Raw genomic sequence first — 25,681 nt, 5'->3', positions numbered from 1 at the left:
GATGAATTGAAAGGGACTATAGACAGCACACCACATTTTGCATTTAAAAATAATAAGTCCTTGAAGAAACATTTGTGCTATAAATCACAACTCTGTATCAAAGGGCCACAGTCTACCAGGTATGGGACTTTTTCCTGTAGATCTTATTCAGTCTGTAAGTATATACTTATGGGCTCAAGCTACATACATCCTCATGTTAATTTTAAAATCGAACTTGATTTTTGTGCTGACTGCAGAACTCCAAATATTGTTTATTTTGCAAGCTGCCAGGTCTGTCATGCCTTCTATATAGGCAAAACTAACAGACCACTGAAGGACAAGATTCTCGAACACTATAGGGATATTAGGAACCAGAAAGATGCAAATGCGTTAGTACAACACATTGGTTTACATGGCTCAGAACATACTTTTAAGTTCTTTGTACTTCAGGTTTTCGACATTAGTATTAGAGGGGGTGATGCATCTAATAAAACAGAAAGGGCTGAACAGAAATGGATCTTGCTCTTGAATGCAGAGAAACTCCCCTGGTTTAAATGGTGTCTCTAGCCTTAAACCATTCTTGAATGCACGCCCGCTTAAATATTAATGTTATTTTAAATGAAGATTTTAAACTAAGATTGTATTTGTACTGTTTCCCTTGTATTTATAACAATTGATGTACTGCTTGTGTGTGTGTGTGTACCTTTTAGTTAATTTATCAGATTTGCTTATGATAGCTGATTGGTCTTGCCTTCTTTTTAAACTCTTGTCTTTCTACTTGTTTATTAGTCTGAAGAAGCGATAGTGTTATTGCGAAAGCGCTCACTTTTATCACTTTTTTTATGTTCAATAAATAGAGTTTTTGCCTAGCCGTGTTGGTTCGGTATTTGTTTTTTACTTCAAGTTATCGACCACAAGGACCTTTTTAAGCCTAGCCATGCATCCCAAATCTTTTGAGAAGTTCTGATACCCTTGATAAGTGTAAATATGGGCCTGGGAGATGAACCATTTACAGGTTGCCTGTGTCCTTTAGAGGCATAGATGCCAAACAAGGGATGAATTTCCAGGTCCCCATCCAATTGCCCAAGTTGCACTTGAATTGGATTAGGGAGGAACTCTACTTCACATTGATGGGGAGCCTGGTCCATAGACAGGGTAGTCTCTGGGATACATAACTGTCTCTCCGTCCGGTCCTATTTATATCACAGGCAAGGTTTAAGTCTTTAGAATGGGTAATTCTGGTGCAGTTTGTTTTATGGATATACAGAAAGTCCATCAGAGTGGGGTCTGGCAATGCCCTGTATGCCAATCATAGATCTCCCCTCAAATGTCTGTAGGAGACAGAATACAGGGATAGGGTCTTGAGGCACTCTGCATAGGACATTTTATTTATGCCCTGTATTCTTTTAGCGAGGAACCTCTGTGGATGTTCCAATTGTTGGATATGCCTGGTTAGGTACATACCAAAGGGGGCATTGTACTCAATGATAGGTCTGATGAATGCCAAATATAGTAGAACAATTACTTCCTTTGTTTATAAGTTGCACAGCATAGAAAGATTTCCTCACTATTATAGACATGTGATGGTCAAAGGCTTGATGACTATCTATGTGTGTCCCTAAGCCCCCCTGACTACTGTGGCCAACCCTAAGGGGTGTGTTGTCAATATGATAGTTACCAAGAATAAATGACTTCCCAAAGGATACTATTATGCATTTCTTGGCATTTACTTTTAGTCTGGAGAATATTTATGTCAGTGTGGGATTCAATGACAGCTCCTAATTTGCAATCATCTGCAGATTTAGTCAGCCAGAAACCACTGACATTGGCCTTGACTTCAGAGAAGTAAATGCCAAAAAGGAGCAGTCCAAGGACTGATCCCTGAGGGACTCTACATGTGACTGGCCTGCTTGTAGTGGTGGACTCCACAATTCTAACTTCCTGGATTGTGTCTGTGAGCTAGTTGGCTATCCACCGGGTGACATACAGGTTTGTACCAAACTCCTGAGTTTGTCAACAATGCCTAAGTGGGATATTGTGTTAAATGCCTTAGCCAGGTCAAGGTAGGCAGTGTGAGGTATTTTTCCCTCATCTATTGCTTTGGTGACCTTCTCAAAGAAGTCCACCAGGTTGAGTAGGCATGCTCTGCCCTTGATAAAAACAAATTGGGTTGGGTCCAGTGTCCAGAGATTTACTGTATCTCTATTGATCATCTCTATGATAATTCTTTCCATGGCTTTACATACAAGACTAGTGAGACTTATGGGTCTGTTGTTTCCCGGGTCCATAGATGGCCATCCTTTGTGCAGAGGGATGGATGTTGCCATTCTTCATTCATGAGGCATGAAGCCTGTTTGGAGGCTATAGTTAAATAGTAATTCCAGAGGCCCTGATAGATCATGTTTCATGCTATTTAAAAGGCATCCTGGGATATTGTCTGGGCCCAATGATGCAGTGTTCTTGGACTTAGAGAGAGCATTAAGGACCTGTTCCCTAGTGATAGTAGGGGGAACTATATTTGATGGCATTTCTTGAGGGAAGGTTGAAGGGGGGGTAAAGTTGGAGATGAATTTATCTGCCAGGAGGTTTGCTATATCTTCTGGCTCAGTATAAATGGCTCCATTTGCAATGAGCTCTGCACACAATTGTGTATTGCCTTTGAGGTTGTGGACATAGCTAAAAAATGCATTGTGGTTGTCCTTGGTCTGGGAGCCAAACTTACCTCAAATTTGGCTTTGATAGACTTTGTTTGCACTCTGAGTTGTTTGTTTAGTTTGATCAGAGTGCTTTTATCCTGCTGGGTGCTGCACCTCATAATTTTTGCTATGATTTTCTTCCTCCTGTTATACAGCCTATTGATTTTGTGATTCCACCAGGGTGGCTTGTTTTTTAAGTTAGTTCTGTACTTCTTCCTGGTAGGTACAGCTGCCTCTATACAGCTACTAACATGCTTGTACAGGGTTTCTGTGAACAGTTCTGTATAGGCAGTAGTGTTTAAGGTTTATGGAAGCTTGAAATGTTGCCAGGTTATCACTTAATAGCAGAAGGTTAGCCTTAGAGTAGGTCCTGAATATTCCATGTTTAGCTGGGGGTCCAGGTTTTATTTGTACTTCAAAGAAGACCATTTACTGAATAATTACTTGGAAAATTATATGGGTTTGTTACATACACACACACACACACACACACACACACACACACACACACACACACACACACACACACACACACACACACACACACAAACTCAAGGTGGAAAATAACTGGGTGAGACAACCACAAATTACTAATAATCCACACAAAACACCTAGTCCAGCACACTGGTCCAAATAAAGGCAAGGAGGTCACTCTGATCATAGTAAAAAGTAAAATGATTTTAACATACAAAAAAAACAATCTGCATTAACTGCTTTCATTCCACACAGGGAACTTCATCAGAATGCTTGTAAAACAAATAACTGCCATTAATATAATACCAACAATTAAATAGTACAACACACGCATTACTTCTTTAACTAATTCAATTAACTAAAATAAGTCCAATTAAGTACTTTCAACTTGCCCACCCAAAAAACTTTGTATGAAAGAATAAAATATAAAAATGTATATATTCTACTACATAGTATAATATAACTTAATGTATAAGTACAATTCAGTAATGACAATATAACAGTGTTGGGATCTGAAATCATCCCTTGATTATAAAACTCTTTGCTTGACTGCAGGTACTATGTAGTAATGCTCATTTAAACCTGGTGGGGAGCACACCTCCATTCTCAACTGTCACATTAGCTCACTATACTCTTAAGTTATTTTCCCAATCACCACCTCTATCAAATTTTTTAACCTGTTCCAAAACCCAAAACTTAGAATTCAGAACATACTAGGGAATGCTTGTATAGAGCATTAGTCTCCTTCCCTTTACTAATGTAATTATGTTCATAAATTCTTTGTTTACGTTTTCTTTCTGTTTTCCTACATAGTATGCAAAACAGGTGTACAGAAAGCCAGATATACCACCCCTCTTGTATAACATGTATAATATTCTCTAGCTTTTAATGTTCCAATAGTACTCCAATGGTTTAATTCATCAGTATTGGCTATATAGGGGCACTGAAGGCACATACCACACTTAAATGTGCCAGTCCTATTACCACTCCCATTCCTACTGTAATTCCTTTTGAAATAATTTTTCAAGTGGGACCCCTTCTCAGTCCAAATTTTAATTTTCTTGAGAAAACTTCTAAACTGTTGGGCATACTGGAAAATATATCCCAGCATCCCTGAACAATCTTCTTTACTTCCTGGGTGCCCCTATGATAATTGGTTACAAAATAAGATTCAAGGTGTTGGCCTAACTGAAGACTGTTGTCACCCTGGGTTCCCACTGCCAGGGACTGACTTGATCCATTATCAATCGACTGTCTGTTTCCCGCGCCTTTCCTCTTAGCCAAAAGGGGTGAATATCTCATACCCCAACCATATACAATGTCATTCATAGTGGACATAACCAAATCCTGGGATAACCCCTAGCCAAAAAGAGTTCCCCTATATAAAATAATTCTTTAACTAAATATTACTTTAAAGAGGTCATGTGGACTGACCTTACCATCTGCCCTTTGATAATATTCTTTTTTTGAAAGGAAGGATGTTCACTTTTAAAATGCAAGTAGGAGTTAGAAAAAAATTATTTTCTATACAAAGTAGAAATAAAACTCCTATTAACCATATCTTTTTTAATGTTAACCAAAAAAATGCATCTCGGTATGTCCAATATTATGACTAAATACCAAAAAATCAGTGGTATTATTAATATAATCAATAAATGGATTGATTCCATTCATGGGGCCTTTCCATACAATAAATATATCATCCAGGTATCGGAAATAGACTCTTATATTTTCATAGTAAGGAGAAGAAAAAACAAAATGTTGTTCCCAATAAAGTAATACTATATTGTCGAAAACTTGGGCACAGGATGTTCCCATGGCCACCCCATCAATATGTTTATAATATTCACCCTTAAAAAACAAAAACATTTTTTAAGAACCAACTCCCTGCTCTCCAACACCATTCTAAAGTCCTGTGGAGACGAAAACCCTAATTCTATCAAAGCTTCCTCAAACCAGGTTAGCCCAATTTCATGGGGAATAACACTGAATAAATCTTTAATATCTACAGTAATAAATGTGTAGTCAAAATCAAGTTCAATAGCTCCTATTTTTGACAAAAAGTCCCATGAATCAATAAGAATATGTTCACATAACCTATAGAAGGGTTTTAATTTAAGGTCAACATACATAGCCATAGGTTGTGTTTTGGAGCCACAAGAAGAAACAAAGGGTCTCAAAGGGGGATTTAAAACATTTTTGTGTACCTTGGGGATACCAAACATTCCCGGTATAACTGGTTTAGGTACCCTCAAAAAATCAAATCAAACAATTGTTTATCAATTGCCCCTTAAAGTAAATTGACCTCAAGATTCATTCCCTAGTATGTTCTGAATTCTAAGTTTTGGGTTTTGGAACAGGTTAAAACATTTGATAGAGGTGGTGATTGGGAATATAACTTAGAGTATAGTGAGCTTATGTGGCAGTTGAGACTGGAGACGTGCTCCCCCAGGTTTAAATGAACATTACTCTATAGTACCTGCTGTCAAGCAAAGAGTTTTATAATCAAGGGATGATTTCAAATCCCAACACTGTTTTATTGTTATTATTGATTTGTACTTGTACATTAAGTTATATTATACTATGTAGTAGAATGTATACATGTTTTTATATTTCATATACATTTTTATATTTTATCCTTTCATACAAGATTTTTTGGGTGGGCAAGTTGAAAGTACTTAATTGGAATTCTTTTAGTTAATTGAATTAGTTCAGGAACCAATGGGTGTGTTGTACTATTTAATTGTTGGTATTGTATTAATGGCAGTTATTTGTTTTACAAGCATTCTTAAGAAGTTCCCTGGGTGGAATGAAAGCGCTTAATGCAGATTGCTTTTTGTATATTAAAAGCTTTTTGCTTTTTACTAAGATCGGAGTGACTTACATGCCTTTATTGGGAACAATGTGCTGGACTGGGTGTTTTGTGTGGATTATACACACACACACACACACACACACACACACACACACACACACACACACACACACACACACACACACACACACACACACACATCTATATCACCTATCTATCTATCTATCTATCTATCTATCTATCTATCTATCTATCTATCTGTTTTCTTATTGCTTGAGTCTTGAGAAGCAGTTGTAAAATAATTGTAAAAAATCATTATTTCTTCTTAAGTTTTTACCAGGTGGATTACAGAAAAGGTATACCCAAATAAGAAAAAGGAGTACAGTTAAAACAATAGTATAATTAACTAATACATGGGGGGAAACATAATGCATTTCTTATAGAGAGGTAGCTAAAAATAAATATGGTGACAGTTATTCAAGATCACCCGTTCAATGCCTGATAGGGAAAATGGTTGGGATGAACAATACTTACATGATTTTCTATTTTAAGTGCATAATGAAATATGATAACGAGGGAAGCCACAGTTCATTAATTTTATTTATAGCCTGTTTATTTTTTATAAGTCAGTCAATGTTTTTACATTGTTAGACAACACTGATGGTTGCTTTGGGAAATCAGGTGTAGTTATAAAACAAGTCAGTGGATAATAGGGCTCGGCTTACAGCTTAAGTTAACCGCTTATTGTGTCATAAGCTTTACGACTAGAATGACTGCACCCGATATACTGTAATAATGCATGGTCACCTGACTAGTTTTCACCACATTGTCTGATTTAGGACTCATTTGAAAAATATATATCAGTTGAAATCTATGAAGTACTTCCATACAATGCTTCTATTAAATAATGGTGTTGTCATTTGTTCTCACTATAACACAACTAACCTCTTGTTCCCATTTTCAGATTTCAACTCTCTTTTATATTCATTATTATCAGACAGATCCTCTGTGGCTGGACTGGTTGCTGTTAGAAGAAATAAAACATTTTCTTAGTTAAAAACGATATTAAAATGCTACTTTTCTGTAACTGAAAAAGTGTCACTTATCACTTAGATAATGAAAATTATACTGCATGTACAATACGATCGATTCAAATCACAAAGCTAATTCACATTTAAATGCTGCACTGGTTTAAACGAGTAATATATTAAGCATTCATATTTCTTCCTTTACATATATGTATTTAATTCTTGAAGAAACTACGCAGATGAAACATAAAATTATATCAGAATGATGTATTGTAACTGTAAATTCACTGATGCCCTTTAATTTCATTTAACAATGTCCCTTCCTTGGATGTCACAAAGAATGAAGAAGTAGCCCCCCTATATTAGTGACAGTTTAAATGCTGGGGAACCTGCAGTTTATTATGTATCCATTTGTCAAAACACAAAAAGCTGCTGTGAAACCATTGTATGTTTTAGCTACTGACATTGTAATACATAAGAACTTGCTGTGTTGCAGAAGGTGTGTCATATATTTGGTTTGTTTGAGTCACAAAAGAGTGAAAAGGTGAGTTTGACTTTAAAGTTTTTGTAACCTTTGAGTTCTTTTGTATAGAAATTTCGGATATGGGGGAAATACCTCTGCAATGAGAGATAAAGGGGCTTGTCCTGATGACCCATTCAATGTTGATACTTTTTCATGTGATTTTCTGTAGCTTTAGATGTTTTTGACATAGTTAATCATATTGATTAAGTAACATGTGATTCATCACAGCAAATCCAAAATGCTTGCCAGAAAAAGAGAAAGATGAGGCCTCATGACCTGACATGACTGGTTCATTTCTAGGAAGAACAGGGACTTGTGTGAGCAAAATAAATTGTAGGGTGTGATGTTGCCAGAGATGCAGGTATAATAAATCAGTTTAAAAATTGCTTGGCAGATTGTGTTATTTAAATAGTTATCTTAAAACCATATTTGAAGTGTTTCAACTGCATAATTAACTTTTTTGAAAATGTGTTAAAAATTGTCAAACTGTTTCTGGATATCATTATCTTAATGCATTGCTATGTTGTGGCAAAATGGCTGTAACCTTATTAACTGTATTTTTCTTTTAGTTTTTTATATATTAGAGAGGTTAAATGACAGTTATTAGGCTACAATACTTAAATGGATTACATACTGGTAGTTCTTAGCTATCAAATGGAATCAGGGAAAGTCTAAAGCAACTAGATTACTATGGTGAAGCCCCAACAAGATAAATTCCAATCAAGTATAACTGTGTAAAATTTCAACTAGTTTTTCTAAGCCAATACCCTAAGGCTCCAGTACTGGATAGTCCTAATTATACTCATAAACATAGTTGTAATTGTTTCTGGAGAACAAACCGACTTATTTATTCCTGAAATTGTAAATGTACATACTATCACATGTACATAACCTTAGCTGTATAAAGGACATCGTATCAATACTTGACTAGACTATTTAACTCTAGCTAGTATACTCTTCTACAGAAAAGTTTAAATTGGTCTTATTCAATATTTCCTGAAACATATTTAGGCATGAACCAAACTTTAAGGCAATATTCAAAATACTAATGTAGACCTAAATTGTATTATTCAGAACTATACTCTAATGATTACTTATTGTGTAAAATCTTAAAATCTCCTCCCTATTACAATCTATTCCTTGTTGGCATTACTCAACCATTAAGGCCCAAGTGGCCAAATGATATTAGAATGGGTACCTGTCAAATCTTCGAATGCTCAAAATTTTGAATGTTACATGGTCGAGACCAAACGTTCGAAATTTTGAGTGCTCGAAGATAGACTTTCAACAGCACCGTATAGTGCAGATAGGGAGAATTTCCCTTTTCTTCTCTGAAGTGCGGTCTTGGAGTTGGTATATTTAAGTAGGGGATGTGGAGAGTGCAGGGTGGCTTGCCCCCCTGCCTACACTGTTAAAGTATTTTTTCTGTGTTTTCTTTTTTTTTTTTTTTATGTTCGAACATCCAAATGTCGAACATTTGGTCTCGACCATGTAATGTTCGACATTTTGGATGTTCGAACATTTAACATAGACCCTATTAGAACACAATATGACTGATCTTGAGATTTGTTATTTTTTGTACATACTATGGTATAATGTTGCTGTTTTACAGATTAGTGAGCTTGTATCTTTATAAACTTAAAATTAATACTTAAGGTACAGGTGAAAGTTATACTCTATACTTGCAAAAATGTTAAAATTGGTCATAACTTTTAAAAATACAAAATTCATATAAAATGTGGAAAATTGATTCTTGGAACATGAGGGGTTTGCTAAATAAAGAAAAGAAAAAAAAACTGTTAATGCACTTAGCATTCAAATCAGAAGCTAACTTTATTTTCCTTCAGGAAACTCACATGGTAAAAGAGGAACTGGACAAAGATAAGAATAAAAAATGGATAAAAACTATTATTGCACCAGAAAATAGCACTAATTCTAAAGGGATGGCTATTATAATTGAAAAAAATAATTTGACGATCCGATTCTAAATCAAAATCAGATAGAAACAGCAGGTGGTGTTACTTTATATCTCAGAATTCCTCTCTTAAAAAAGACCAGTCTTGTTTCTGAATTTGTATGGTCCATGTATAGATCAACAAAATTTTATTTTAGAAATTCATACTCTACCAAGTAAATTTCAGATTACCACTATATTCTGAGGAGCGACTGGAACGCAGTTACAGATCCTTCTCAAGATCGAACTAGTAGTTCTGCTTCATATAATTTTCAAGCATCATTAGTTATAACAGAAGTAATATCTGACTTATATCTGATAGACCCTCTCCCATTTAGTGACAGACTCCCACTAGATAATATATTTACATTTTATTTGAAGTGCAATAAAACCTGGTCTAGAATTCATTTTTTTTCTTGCTGTCAGAAATATTTTTGAAGGGAGAAATTAAGTATTCTGCTGAACCCAGATTTATTTCCAAATCACTCTAAAATTACACTTAATTTTAAATTTTCAGATACAATAAATATGAAGCTTTGTAGTCTAAATTGGTCTTTAAATAATAATTTACTACTTAAAATAGGCATGAAATAGGAAATACTAGATATTTTGACAGATCTTGACAATGATTTAACAAGTAGTAATATTCCATATGATGTCCAGTGGGCTTCCTGTAAAGATAGAATCAGAGGAGTATTAATTCAAAAGGCCTCCTACTATAAAAAAAATCACTAAAGAAAAAGAAAAGAAATTATTAAACAAACTCAGGAAAACTGATGACAAACTTCAAAAAAATCAAAGTCCCAACCTAGAGCATTGATTAAACTACTTGCAAAACGAATTATACTTCTTACAGCAATAAAATGACATATTCCAGGAGATACAATCCTTAGCTAAATACTCTGAATGGGCGCAGGTCCCATCAAGAACTCTAGCAAGAATTAATGAGAACAAACAGGAAGTCCCCAGGAAAACTTTGCTCCAATATGAAGGTAAAATATATAAATTGGATCTTCAAATCTCAAAACTCTTTCATAAAATTTACACAGAGATTTATAGCTCCCCAGTTAACCAAGCTTCAAATATAGATTGTGAAAATTTCCTAAAAAATCTTTATCTTTCCAAAAACAAGTTAGAACCAAAAAACCCTCCTTAAGGTTCCCTTTACAAAACAGGAAATTGCTCAAATAATAAAAAAATTGAAACCAGGAAAAGCTCCTGGTCCAGATGGATATGCTGTGGATTTCTATAAATCATTTATACAAAAGCTTTCATCTATTCTCCTGAAAGTTTATGATTATATTAAACATTATGGCATCACAGATCTATATTTAAAGAATTAAAAAACAATTCATATTCCAAAAAATAGTCTAGATAAATCCAACCCCTTTAACTATAGACTGATTTCTTTGAATATTGATATTAAAATCTTACCTTCACTACTTGTGGAAAGGATTAAAAAGGTTCTGCCTCAAATTATATCTTCTGAATAATCTGGATTCATGAGAAACAGGCAGATCTGGGACAATACCCTAACAATGGGTTCCATGATCCAACCTACTAAACATGATAGAAATCCAAGATACGCCTTAGTACTGGATGCATGTAAAGTGTTTGACAGAGTTCATTTAGATTTCCTATTCTTAACCCTGTCCCACTATAATATTCCAGAAGAATTTGTCAGTATGATAAAGATACTATATATAAATTTGCACACATCTCTCTATATAAATAAATCATTGTCAAACCCTATTAAAATGTAAAGTGGAACAAGACATGGGTGCACACTGTCTCCCTATTTGTTTCACTTATATATAGAGACCCTATTTCTATATATTTCTCAAAAAATGTTTCACTCAATTCTGAAAATATGAAACATATATTGATAAAATGAAAACCCTTCTTCTAGGTGAAGCTTATATTAAAGTTTCTAGGAAGAAACTGAATGGGGCATACCAACGTTTTAATGGGTTTATCAATGACCTCTTTATTGATGGTAGTATAGATGTTGATACTTACCACTACCTTTGTATTAACTATCCAATGACCCCTATGATTTTTGGACTGCCTAAAATACATAAGGACCTTATTAATCCCCCTTTTCATCCTATTGTTGATGGTAGGCAGTCCATAACTTATGGTTGTGCCAAATGTGTTGACAACAAATTGAAAATAGCCATTAGTGATGAATCTCAGATATGTAGGGATTCCTGGGCTTTCTTGGAAAGCATCAACAATCTCACCCTTTCTGAAGAATATAATTTTCTCACAATCGATGTACTTGATTTATACACGGTTATACCCCATGACATCGGGTGTGAATGGGTGAGAGAATTTTTGTTGGGGAAGCATGTTGATGGTGCCAATATTGACTTGATCCTATACCTATTACAATTGGTACTCAAAAATAACTATTTTACATTTGATCAGGAATTCTATCTCCAAAAAAACGGGTGTAGCCATGGGATCCACATATGGGGGTACCTTTGCTAATACTGTTATGGCATTCTGGGAGAAACAGTTTCTATTTAAAAATTTAGAATTCCAACAGAAGGCAGTTTGGTACACCCATTTCTTGGATGATATTTTTATCCTCTGGAAGGGTGATCAACTTTCAGCTGAATTATTCATCCAGGATATAACAAAATACACTGAATTTTTGAAATTTACCTGGGAATTTCAAACTGAAAGAATTTCTTATTTAGATGTCAGTTTAATTAAGGATATTCCTAATCAATGGTTGATTTCAAGAATTTACAGAAAACCCACGTATTTTAATACATTCCTTCATTCTACTAGCTGCCAGCCCTAATTCCAGAAAAGGGCAGTTGTAAAGGGGCAAGTAGTTTGTGCAGCAAAAATGGTATCTTTAGAATCTGATTTTCTTGAAGAATGTGATACATTAAAAGAAATGTTTATGAAACGTGGGTATTCCAGGGTATTTTTGGATGAATTAATAGAGGAGGTTCATCGGAAAAGGCTGAATGGTTGGTTTACACCATTATTGAATGTTATAAGATCAAGTGAAATATCAGGTTTGGATTCAGATTTAGATTATTCCATAACAGATTTTGGAAATTACACTTCAGGTAAACTTGGTGAAGTGAATAGTTTTTCTAATGACCGAGCTAATGTTAATGTTAACAATAACCATTCATTGCGAACAGATGATGGGAAGTTAAGCTTCATCACAACATTTTCCTTGGGTGCCCCTATTATTAGATCTATTTTACATAAGAATTGGTGTTTCTTAATGGAAGATCACACCATTCAGAGATCTATTGGAGATTGTCCTAAGGTGACGTTTAAAAGAGGTAAGAATATTAAATGCCTTTTGGAGTACTAACTTGTTAATCCATATTCACCTTATAATGGTATGTTCAAGTTTGAATCTTGTAAGTGGTGCAAATATATAAAATTATGGAAATCTTTTTGCATCCATGGCATTGAATACAATATTAGGGGAAAGTTCAATTGTAGTTCCAAAGGGGTCGTATACCTCAGTACCTGCACTTTATGTAACGCCTTCTACATAGGTAAAACTGAGAGACTCCTTAGGAACAGAATTTATGAACATCTCTATGCGATAGAGAAGTCCAACACAAACAATGCCTTAGCTAAACACACCATTACCCATCCTAATCATAAATTTGAATTTACTGTTATTGATAAAATTCATGAAAATGTCAGGGGTGGGCCTTCTTCTTTAAAATTGGAAGAAAAGGAACTACTGTGGCAGTTAAAATTAAATGCCACTGTTTTTCCTGGCTTGAATGATTCCATTTCTATTGGGAGTATATTAAAAATTAAGGCATTGTTGAGATAATGGTATTTATGGTTGTTTCACATGTTTATTCAAATACACTTACATAAATAATGTTTGAGTGTATATTCACAGATTTTTAAAATGGGTTTGTAAAATGTATCTTAGTTATGGCATATATATGAACACAAGCCCTTTGACTTTATATATTTTTATAATATGTATACATATAATTTTTTATGTATTGCTTTAAATGCTCTGTCCATTTAAATTTATGATGATGCTAATTAAGGGTCCTTATATAAGGATTTGTGAATTTTAATTCATTGTCTGATGAAGTTTGCCTATGTGGAGTAAACAAAAGTGCTAACAAGATTTATTCTGTGGTCCGAATGTTTTCTTCATTTACATTTGTCAATTCTAAAAATATTATATAACTCTCTCAGCTTTCACTGATGACATAAATCTTTACTTTGAGCTCCCAAATATGGACCTAAATAAACTTTATTTATCACTGAATAAATTTGTACAGGTTTCAAATTATCAAATGAATTAAGATAAATGTCATACTTTTTCCAATAAACCCTTTACGTCACAAATAAAATTATTTCCCAGTTTCCCTTTTTAAAACAGTATGCTCAATTAAATATCTTGGGCTGACTTTTGAGCATACTTGCCACTCAATGATGCAAAATAACCTATTCAAAATATGGACTAGCATAGTTCAAAATATTCAGAGATGGTGACAGCTGAAATTATCTGTGCTATCCAAGGCAGCAATAATTAAAATTAATATTTTACCTACGTTGTTGTACCAATTCAATGCATCAAACATCATCATTCCACTAAAATTATTTTAAAATATTAATTAATAAAGAACTGGTTAATTTTATCTAGTATTCTAAATCGACTAGAATCAGTTATATGAAACTAGTATATCCTAAAGAAAAGGGAGGACTAAACTTAACAGATTTTCACTTATATTATATTATTATTTGCTCCAGTACAATTGTTCAAATTTCAGATTTTAGTTCAGAAAAGGAAGATTGGTCTCCAACTAGGATTACGATTTGGTATCATCATGTAAAAGAAATAAATATTAATCCTAAGTCCCTTCCTTTCATTAACTTGTCAATGTAAGGAACTTAAGATGCAGCATTCTTTAAAATATAAAATTAGAATGTTTCAAAAGTTGGTGGAATCTTTAAACTTAAGCAAATCTCTGCTCCTGCTTCAGCCCATTCATTTAAACCCTGATATAAAATTAAATAATAACATGATAAACTTGAATAGATACCCACTTATCAGAGAATGCAATCAGGATATTCATAGGCACAATGGGAAACCTTTAGAAGAATTAAGGAAAGAACTAAAGGTAAATAAGAGTTACACTATAATGTTAAGGCAGATTAGCGAGATTATACCAACAATAATTAAGGACTCACTGATCAGTAAATCAAATTTAGATACACTCTTAGAAATTCTTAAAATTCTATCTTTTAAGGAAAAAATTATCTCAAATGCCTATAAAATAATTACAACTATTAAATATCAAACTTCTTTACATTACTCTAGGCATTGGGATCAGTTAAACAAAGAGTTTACAGAAAATCAGAAAATTCAAGCGACTCCACCATTGAACTGATTCCATTTAACAGCCTTATATACACTCAATTAATGATAAATAATAAAGCTTAGTATACTTCGGTGGTTCTTAATATCCTTCACCCTAAAACTATCACCTTCCTGTACATGTTGTTCATTCCCCAGAGGTGATTTGATACATGTATTATGGTTTTGTAAATATATGCATAAGCTTTGATGTTTTCTTAAGGTAAGGCTAGAATAAATGGGTTATCAAAAGTTGACATTACCCTGGGAAATGGCTAACCCTCATATTACGGACCTAAAATTATCTAGGCTAAAATGACACATTCTTATTAATCTATGTGCATTAGTTAAACTATATATAACACAAAATTGGCTAGATCATTCCAAAGTTTTCCTGAAATGGATTTAGAAATATGGCTATTAAATATATATCCTCTCACAAGTTTATTATAAACAATGCCTCTATTACCAGAAATATTGGAAACTTCTTTTTGACCATATTTTGAATGAATAAAATTTGATTGTTAGAAACTCTTTGCACAAACTAGTTTGCTCACCTTAGTAAACAAGACCTTTGTAATTAATTTGGCTGATATTATTGATTATATCTTTAAAACTATAGATCAAATTTATCTAATTTTTTGTAGCACTTATTGTATATACTGTACATAGTTATTTTTTTTTGTGATTGTAGTATACATTACAATTGAATTATACCTCTGTTTCATTACTGAAATATGTATTGTATTTTTTTATCTATTGTTTGAAAACAATAACATTTTTATTGGAAAAAAAATGTAGCTCTGATGTATGTTTAATGTGTTTGGTTTAGGACTTGACCTGTTTAAAACACAAAAGTTATAGTCTGCCAGAAATACATAGGATGCAGCTTGGAGTGGTGTTCTTTAACTATGCTTAATGATTTACTTATCTACAATTTGTGTAGAGAGATATATTTGTTAAAATACTTCATTTATATGTTGTGTTATGTCTTCTTCATACATGAAAACAATACAAATACAAAATGTTTAACTATCTCACTTGTTACAGTCTATCAGTATATAAAGAAAAATATTATCTTACTTCTGATATTACATATGCTATTTTTATAGAATCCCATTGTTATTTTAACTCCTTCAAGCATATTAAATAGACAAATAGGAAAGTATGTAATTCAAAAAGCCATGCTATTAGTACATTATGTGGAGAAAACAATTTTAATAACAAATCTTAAGAGGTCCCATTTATTCCCATACTTTGCATATGTACTATATAGCCCAAGCACAGGCTATTTATTATTATAATTTGCATACAGCATTACCATATTATATAACCCAAGCACAATTATATAACCCAAGCAAGGCTATTTTATACATTTATTTTTGGAATATATTAATTTTGTGATCCGTGAAACTTTTATAAATTGTAATATAATCCTTAGATATTTAGGGAAGGATTAAAAAAGTCAATAAAGACTATAAAGTTTGGATGCATGGTGTATGTTTGATACACAGTGTTTACACATGGTATATATTGATGCAATGCTGATATATAAAATGGGTTCTGGGGCAGCATGTGTACACAGAGTGTTCTGCACAGTAACTAACTGTGTCACTGAGATGGTCTTCAGCTAGGTTCTATGTAGTCAAAACTATAAACTTACTCTGATGATGCCCAGCTCTGGAATAAGTTATATTAGGTAAGGAGGTACTCAGGTGAAGCTCCATGCAATGAGGGCATGGAGGCTTTCCCCCACTTCATACATGGATGTACTTTTTTAGCAGTTCTGTGAAATGAGACATAACCGATCACTGTCTTGATTTCATGAACCATGACCATTCTGCTGTATGTAGAAGCACAACACTCAGAGATTATGCATGCAGACAAGTGTGAATATATGTGCAAAAGTCACAGCAGTGCACACCGACACCTATGTAATTCAAAGACATAAAACATACAGAGGTAATCATGTCACATAAATGTAATTATAAAGAAAGAAAACAGTGCTTCAAAAAGTATGATCTAATTGCTGGTATAGGTTGATTACACAGCAGTAAAAGATGAATGGGTAAGACTTAAAGAAAGAAGACAGGTTTAAGATGACAGCAAATGTAAAAATACTCCCATTATGTTGGCAGAGTTACTGTAAAGGTCAAATGTAGTCTGAAAAGGTCAGAAAACATGAAAAGGAAGGATAGCAGAAACCAAGAGCTCTAGACCCAGATTTAGCAAAAAATGATCCTGACAGAGAAACCTTAGGCAAGTATCCATTCTGTTTCTTTAATTCCATTGTACATCACCTTTAGATGCACCAATTATGGCATTAATGCTAACCTCTTTATCCTGAACTAGCACTGTGTCTCTAACAGAAGGTATGCCTGTCAAAGGACAAATACTCTACCAGTGGAAGGACATCTGACCGCTGTCTGCTCAATCTACCTCTTTCTGGTTGGACTTCCAGTACCTCAGCTGCATTAAATAATTGGTTGCAGAAGTCATGACAAGTCTTACATTTCATCTGGCAGTGAACACTACTGACCTATCATAACACTTATTACTGTGCACCAGTCCATTTTTTCCTACTTATCAGGCTTTGTCAGCTGATCTGGGTATGTGTCATCTGACTGATACTGTCCTTCTACCACTACCTCCTGTTTCATGTTCTCCCTGTTTATGAACTCTTAACAATATGTACCTTAACATTACATGGCATATTTAAACCTGCTGTTTTCTTTTATGCCATAGCCATTCTTTTTTTAGCCTTGTATAACCAAGATGGACCAGATGTCACACAAACATTTTTGGAATACCTATTCTCTGTATAACTATTTTGTACTATTAGTTATCATGTTTAATCTCTGCCATTTGCATCTTTGAGTCATGTAGGTGCCTGTATATTTTGCTCTGTCCCACATGCATATTCATACTTATCTGTAGTTATGGTCTGAGAAGCTGTTTGTTACTTTGTACAACAGAATCTTAGACTTGCTGTTCTGCAGCAGCAATACATAGATATAACTCACACTACTGTTTACAAAGTACTCTGTCTGAATCCTATTTATGAGTCAGCATTATACCACTGTAACTCATTTATACATTATGAAGCAAGCGCCCCATCTTTGAATCTATTAAGTAACAACTAAATTACACTGGTGTAAATCACTAGCATTGCATGCACCAAACTTAGACAACGTGTAAACCCTTTTTATCCTCACAGGATTATCAGTTTGGTGAAGACGCTCTTGGTCTATTGGCAATAAGGAGTTTGGTACCCCAGATCTCATGCTAGAACTCACAGGTTTCATATATTCATCCAATTTCTTCTTCAAGATATGAATTGATGTACTGAGTTTAACTCAGAGTGTCAGTTTATTCCACAGGTGGGGAAGTGTATATAAAGCTGGTGGTGGGGTTTGCCAAATCCCAAAATGTTATATCTTTTTGACACTGAAGACAAGGTCATTTCTACTATACCAGTGAAGTGTAATGTTAAGTGCTTCAGAAAAGAGGTGGTTTCAGTGAGGTTAATGGCAATGCTGCAAGGTTTGTAGTTGTCTACAAGACAAGGTATACACTTTTTCAAAACGTCATGGTAGTTCTATGCCATCTGATAAAATTATACATAGTGTGGACAAAGCGGATCCTATTGATGTAAGTGAGAGACCTATACCTTCTTTTTTGGAAGAACTCCTTCTGAGACTGTCGGCCAGGTTGGCCAAGTGGGAATTTCCATTGGAGTTATTACAAGAAGAAACAGAATCAGAACATTTCTTCATCTCATAGGGGGAAAGGCTCAAGATTTCATTATTAATGAATTTGTCCATTGGTACTAATAAGATTACTAACTATGAACAATCTTCAGTAGTTACTGACTTTAAGGTTTTTAACTTTGGTAGTAGTGTTGTTAGTGATATACATCTGCAGATGTTTAAGAAAGGATTCACATTTATCCCTTCCCACAGGTTAAATTATTAAGTCATTATGGAGCTGAATATGTTTCTCAGAAAGCTGAATTTATCACTTCTGATGTTTCAGTTTTGGTTCTGAAATTGCCTGGTTGATCTCAGTGGATGCCTATTTTACACCCATACTTGGGTATGTTTAAGACATTTTCATTAAGGATACAAGGGATTTCATTAACGGGCCTGCCTGTCTTATGTGAACTGTTTCGAATTCTAATTCACATATTATGAAATGAGACAAGTGAAGGTAAGAGGGGTGGTTCTTACGGATAGGGTTGCTTGCACTGATAGACTGTTTAACCTGAGAATTAATTCAGGTGGTAAGTTTGAATGAGCTTCATCAATCGTATTCCCATACTGATTTTAATCTTAGGGAATTGCTAAATGATGGTGACATTTGTGCCACTGATTATGAATTTTTGGTTACAAAAAAATCTATGTACCAACTATTTTTGGTATACCTAAGATTCGCAAAACCCCCGCAACACCCCCCATGAGATCTATAATATTGACTGGTGGTTCAAAAACTGAACTTCTGTCCATCTTTGTGGATCAGAAAATCAAACCTATTTTGAGTAATTTTTCTACTGTTCTAAGGGATTCATGGGATTTTTGGAAATAATCAGACAGGCTGTATTCAATGAAGATAATATATTTGTAACTGGAGATGTTAAACATCCAATACTCTTTTAATACTCTTTTATTTTATTAGGTTTGGAGTTAGAAATCAATTCCCTAAACCATTCTAAGAACTCGAATATGCCTACTAGATTAATTAATACTGCTTGTTTACTATTACATTTAGCCTTGAAATGTTTTTTTTTTACTTTTGAAAATGAATACTTACAAGGAGGTCTACGGTGTTGCTGTGGAAGCTACTTGCACCCCATGTTTGTGAATTTAGTTTTATCTTATTGGGAATATTCGTTTATGTTGAGAAAGTACTATTCTAGTTTAAAACTGTACTTAAGGCTACTGGATGACACATTTATTATTTGGAGTGGTTGCTATAAAGGTTTACTGGATTTTTTGATTTTTTAAAGACTGCTACTTCTTTTCTTGACTTGACATTTCAGGTGGATAACTAGGGCATTTCATTCCTTGGTGTTTATTTGGGTTCCCTCTTATGAGAAAGTCCGTTTAAGCAAATCCGTAAATGTCGACATGTAGCGAACTGGCATTACAGCAAACGTCCAAAACCGCAAATCTGGAAATGTCGAATTACCATGCTTGGCCTGTCTGTGGTACATCTCCATAAGGTAAGTGTGCAATAGTTATGGAACATAGGGTTAGGATGCGGGTTAAGGTAAGTGCATAGATAGTTAATGTATGTAACATTTAGTGTAAGGTTAGGTGTAGGGTTTTGGTAAATGTATGTATGTGAATTATTTATTTTGTTTGTTTATATTTTCATAGGGGAAGTGTGTGGTAGTTATGGACCTTAGGGTTAGGGAGGGGTTAAGGATAGTGCATAGATAGTTGTGTATGTGGGGTTTAGTGTATGGTTAGAAGTATGGTTTTGGTGCTTTACTTTAGGGTTAGAAGTAGGGTTTGGTTAGTGTATGTATGTGGTTTATTTATTTTGTTTGGGTTGGTAGTATGTAGCGTGTGGTGGGGTGGGCCGACTATGACAGTTCGAGATTTAAAATTTTGCAGTTTAGTGCATTCAGTATTCTCACGGTTGATGCAATTCATGTCAGTGTTTTGGTATTCGCTCAAAAGGAGTTTCGCTCTTGTAATATAGACCCATTTATTTGTATAGGTATTGTTATAATCGTTGTTATGAGTCAAATATTTTTAGAAAAGAGACATTAATGAATAGTTATTTACATTTTGATAGTGCTCATTGTTTTGCTCTAAAGAAGGCAATTGTGAAAGGTCAATTAGTGCAGTTGTCAAGTTGATTTCTGATTATGACATCTTAATCCACCAATGTCTTATTTTTAAATCTATGTTTCTATCTAGAATGTACCCTGATATTTTGTTGGCTGAATTAATAGTATTTGTCACAAATGGTAGACATGAAAAATATGCTCCTATCTTGAAGAAACCCACTGTAATTTATAATCATGACAGTAGTGCTACTAAATTTACAACTTGTATGGTTTACATCATTCTGCGGATTCAAAACAAGTTTTTTATTATTTCTAAAAACTGAGGTAGAAGTACCTCTACATACCTGGCTTTCAGTAAAGTCATGTATTCTCCAAGACTTATTTATAAATCTTTTAATAATCTAGGTAACTTATTTGATCATGAAGGGTTTAATAACAATAACTATATTCAGGGATCTATGAACAAATGTACCTCATGTAATCAATTTCGCTATATTTTAAGGACCTAATGTAGTTATTCATCATTTTCCAAGAGTAATTCCCTGTATTAGCAAATTTTCTTGTGAAACAGCTGGAGCTGTTTATGTTGCCTTTTGTTCGGCATGTCCAGTATTTTATATTGGGAAGAATGAGCATAAGTTAAATAAAATAATTTATGAGCACTACAATTCCATTAAAACGCATGACAAAAACAAATGTTTTATTTAAGCACTCAGTTGTTAGCGAATGTTTAAGGAAGTTATTTTATAGAAGGTGTTAAAGGATTTTAGGAATGGTGATTGGGAAAATACCCCTTTATATAGGTCATTTTTTGGCAGACTCAATGTTGCACTGTTTGGTCTGACTTAAATGAACACTTGTCAATCAAACCTATTTTTAAAAGAAAAGCAAATAATTTAAGGAGATAGTAATCACATGGCTTACTATATTACTTTATTTGAGCAGTGTATATCTGGGATGTTTTATTTTGATGAAGTTTTCTTATTCTGAACAAAAGTGTTAAATTAAATATATTTGATCCTGTGACTTGGGTTCCTTTTTGCTGTTGTTTTTATTTGTAATTTGGAATCAGTGGTCATTTCTATTTTTTTTATTTCGGAGTTCTGACAATGGAGTCAGTTTTGACATTAGAGAAAAAGATGGCAAAAAAGAGTGGCCCACGGACAGTGCCTTGAGGCACTGTACTGGTGACAGAGGATGGTAAGAGTAGCAGTCCTACTATTCTTACTTGTTGTGTATGACCATGTAGCCCACTGTGGACCTAAGTTATTACAAGTTTCATTAACTTTTAAATTCCTGAGTTTATTTATGATTCTGCCATGGGGTATGGTGCCACATGCTTTAGCCACACCAAAGAAAGCTGCATGGACAGATAAGCCTTCATACATGGTGGCAGTCACTTTCTGAAAATAATTTATGAGGATAAGCCTGCAAGATCAGTCTTTAACAAAACCATGCTGGGTTATGTCATAAATAAGGAGGCTTCTTTTTTCTCTCTCAGTAAGACCATTTCCATCACTTTTCAGAATATGCTGGTGAGGGTGTTCTGTCTGGAATTACTGAAGTCTGCGGAAGGCTATCCTTTCTGGACTAGAATCACAATATTGTGCATCTAGATATCAGAGACATAGACAATTTTAACTCTCTGTTAAGAATGTGTATAAGGGGGTATTCTACACTATTTTAACTGCATAAATTATACTTCCTGACAGCTCATCTGGTTCTACAGAAAATGGCATTTATGACCTTGACATTATTGATGGCAAAGTTGGCCATTTCAGACGATGTTCCAGGAGACGTATGTTGCAGGATGAAAGAGTGAATATGGATCTCCTTTGTGGCCTGAAATTTGCTCCAAATCTGTATGCTGGCATGTGTTGGCTCTGTTATGGTGATACTAATTTGTTCTACTTGCTGTATTCTTGTTTCTTCCTCTTTATTTTTCAGAAGTGGCTACAGAAGGCCTTATTATTGTCACCCACCTTAACTGAAAGTTTTACATCAATGCAGTTTTGCTTGTTTTATTGTTTTAATTAGTTCTTTTAGGATGGAATTGACATTAGCATTGTTGCAATGGGCTGGGTAACATCTGAAGGCTTTATACCCTCTTTCTTTTCATTTAAATATTTGTAAGGTCATGATGTTGCTTTATTGCAGAATTGTCCTCTACATTTATACTCTATAATGATGAATTTATCAATGCAGTTATTTAAAATGTTGTAGAAGGCCATGAACAATTCACCAATAGATTGAGGAGGCCCTGGCATACAGTTCCATCCTCATTTTCCAGTTTGAGTTATAACCTTCTGCTTGAATTATGTTTAGAAGCCTTAATTCCATAGTTTTAAAGTACCCCTTCAAATTTGATAGGTTCATAGGTTCATAGGTAGGTACTAGGCTATCTGCCTGAAGGTATTTATAAGCCTAGCCAGAATGTGTTGGCTTTCGCCACCCCCTTAGATTAGTTCCCTGTGCCTCTGTCCAGCAGGGCCACTGAATTGATCCCCGAGATAAACTTTCTGTTTCCCATCCACTCATCAAGATTTCTTTTGAAGAGTGTTAGCGAGGTGCTCTGCCTAATGTAGATTGGGATCTTGTTCCAAGGCATGGGAAGTCTCTGGGACAGGAATCTATCCCTCCAGCACGTCCTATTTATTGTTGTGGTGAGGTTGAGATCCCTAGAGCATGTGGCTCGTGAGGATAAGGTTTTCTTTAGGTGGAGCATGTCCATTAATTCTGGGATGGACATGGCCTTGTATGTCAGGCAGAGATCACCTCTGAGTAGGCGGTATGCAACCGAGTACAGCTGTAATTTCTTCAGTCGATCTGCATAGAGCATCTGTTTGAGGCCAGTGATCCCCTTGGTGAGGTACTTCTGAGGTCTTTCCAGCTGTTGCAGGTGTCTTGTAAGGTACATCCCAAATGGGGTGTTGTACTCTATGATGGGTCTGATGAGTGATGATCCTCTTTGGATCTGGATGCGAACCCTTTTGTGATTAGGTGGGCCATGTAGAAGGATTTTCTAACCACTTTGGCAATGTGATGATCAAAGGTGAGATTACTGTCTACTTGGGTCCCCAGATCCCTTATCACGTCTTCCGTATTTAGGGGACTACCACCTATGTAGTAGTTTGTGGGTATTTTGTTTTTTGCAAAGGGGATGACTATGCACTTTTTGGCATTTAGCTTGAGGCCATGATTTTGACACCAGGTATCCGTCTCCGTGAGACCTCTTTTGGAGGATGTCTGTGTCAGCCGGAGAGTCAATTATAGCCCCTAGTTTGCAGTCATCTGATAAACCTAGATCACCTTGTTCCATGGGGAGAAGCATCATATCCCACCATAGACTTGTTAACTTCCATCCCCAAACAGATTTCTTCAATTCTTTATAAATGGCATACACACGCTCTCCAACAATTGATAAAAAATCCACAATCCCATAATCAAGAGCTTCTAATTTCTTAATTAGCCTTTTTCCACATGTCTATAGCTGCTATAATACAACCCTTTTTAATCTAGATTCTTAAATACTTCCTCTTACCATGTCACCATAATTATGGGTAACGTCCTCACTCTGAGCCAGTAATCAAGGAGCTTGAATCCTCACCACTGACACTGGAGAGGGAAGTTCACTTGGAATACAAATTGATACATTGAGTATTTCCAGATGCAGACCTCTCTGCATCAAGCACAATTTCCCTTAAGAGCACAGAGGTAACACAGTCAGCCTGAAGTCTGGATTTCTCTATATCTGTCTCTCCCCAGGTCCCCAATAAGGTTCTCCACTGGCACAGCTGTGTTCAGCACCCTCTCTGTGAAACCAGTGCTTTGTGTCCCTGCTCCCTGTAGCTGGTACACACACTCTTTATTCTATATTTAAGTTTCACATGCACACACACACTTGGGAAAGCCTGGCACAGATTACCCACTCTACCAGCTTTGCCCAGACTATAAGGTAGATTCACTGCCACCAGTCAGTTACCATAAGGCTCTTAAAAGGTTATCCAATTATACTGAATGAAATTAATACTAATACAAATGGTAATGTTGACCAACCAGCCAGGGTTTCAGGAGTGGCCACATTTATTACCAAATAAATATAAGCAAATGCTCTCAAAGCTTAAATATTTTCTAAAAAGGACCAGCCACAATAAAAAGTTTAAATATATTTAATAATAAATAATAAAAGAACAAGAAAATGCTAAATATCTATTTATAGGAAACACCAGAGTTTCAATCACAGGAAATATTAAAAATAACATAGCTGGAAAGATTCACACAGTTACAGAAAAACAGTACTTAACTATTCTCACTATATTTTCCTAACTAATTTAGAGAATTACTATCTCTGGTCACTTACTAGTGCAAGGCAAGAAGTGGCTGAGTGGTCCTTGTTGACAGATCAAGACAGAATGCAGAATACTGACAACAATTTCCTATTAATATCTAAATATTACTTCTGGCTTACAGAATGGCTTCACACACATCTGGTCATCTGACTCTGTTTCCCGCACTATCCCCAATCAGGATTTTAACACCTATGTATTACTATACACACAGATACAGCTTGGCTGAGATCTGCTGCTCCTGGAAGTCATAAAACCATTTTAAACGTCTACCCTTTCAGAGTAGCAATTAGCTCACCCCAATGACAATGCAGGAAGCTTCCTAGTGCAACCTTTTTATCTCTGGCTGCATTCAAAACTGTGAGATAACATCTTTATGGCCTAAGTCCAGTAATTTAATTTCTTACTATTTTCAAAGTTTGCTGCAGCTAGATTGTGATTAACCTATTCCCTTCCAGTATCCTCTGTTAAAGCATATACATTTAATTCAGTTACAATAATACATGTACATTTATTTTCTTTCTAGCAGAGCACAGTTTAACACAAGCAGTTATACAAATACATTTTTCAACACAAGCATCTGTACAAATCAGTTTGATGCACAAATGACATATAATTCTTTACAAAATTCCTGCTAGCTGTGCTGGCATAAGTTACACATCCACTGCCCTACTTTTCCAGGCATGGCTGGCAAT

General features: G+C 34.8%; 1 protein-coding gene across 3 annotated transcripts in view; it reads right to left on the bottom strand.

The window, feature by feature from the left end:
- Positions 1 to 25,681, bottom strand: part of LOC122794129 — a 594,614-nt gene that overhangs the window by 251,236 nt on the left and 317,697 nt on the right. For all 3 annotated transcript variants that reach the window (XM_044062306.1, XM_044062307.1, XM_044062308.1), the window contains exon 6: positions 6,910 to 6,988. In XM_044062306.1, coding sequence (XP_043918241.1) covers positions 6,910 to 6,988 — 79 coding nt within the window. The remainder of the gene's footprint in view (positions 1 to 6,909; positions 6,989 to 25,681) is intronic.

This window comes from Protopterus annectens, chromosome 2.part1 (assembly GCF_019279795.1).
Source record: "Protopterus annectens isolate FY-2018-M chromosome 2.part1, PAN1.0, whole genome shotgun sequence".
Lineage (NCBI taxonomy): Eukaryota > Metazoa > Chordata > Ceratodontiformes > Protopteridae > Protopterus > Protopterus annectens.
Note: the sequence above shows the minus strand (reverse complement) of the source record. Positions and strands in the feature narration are given on the sequence as shown.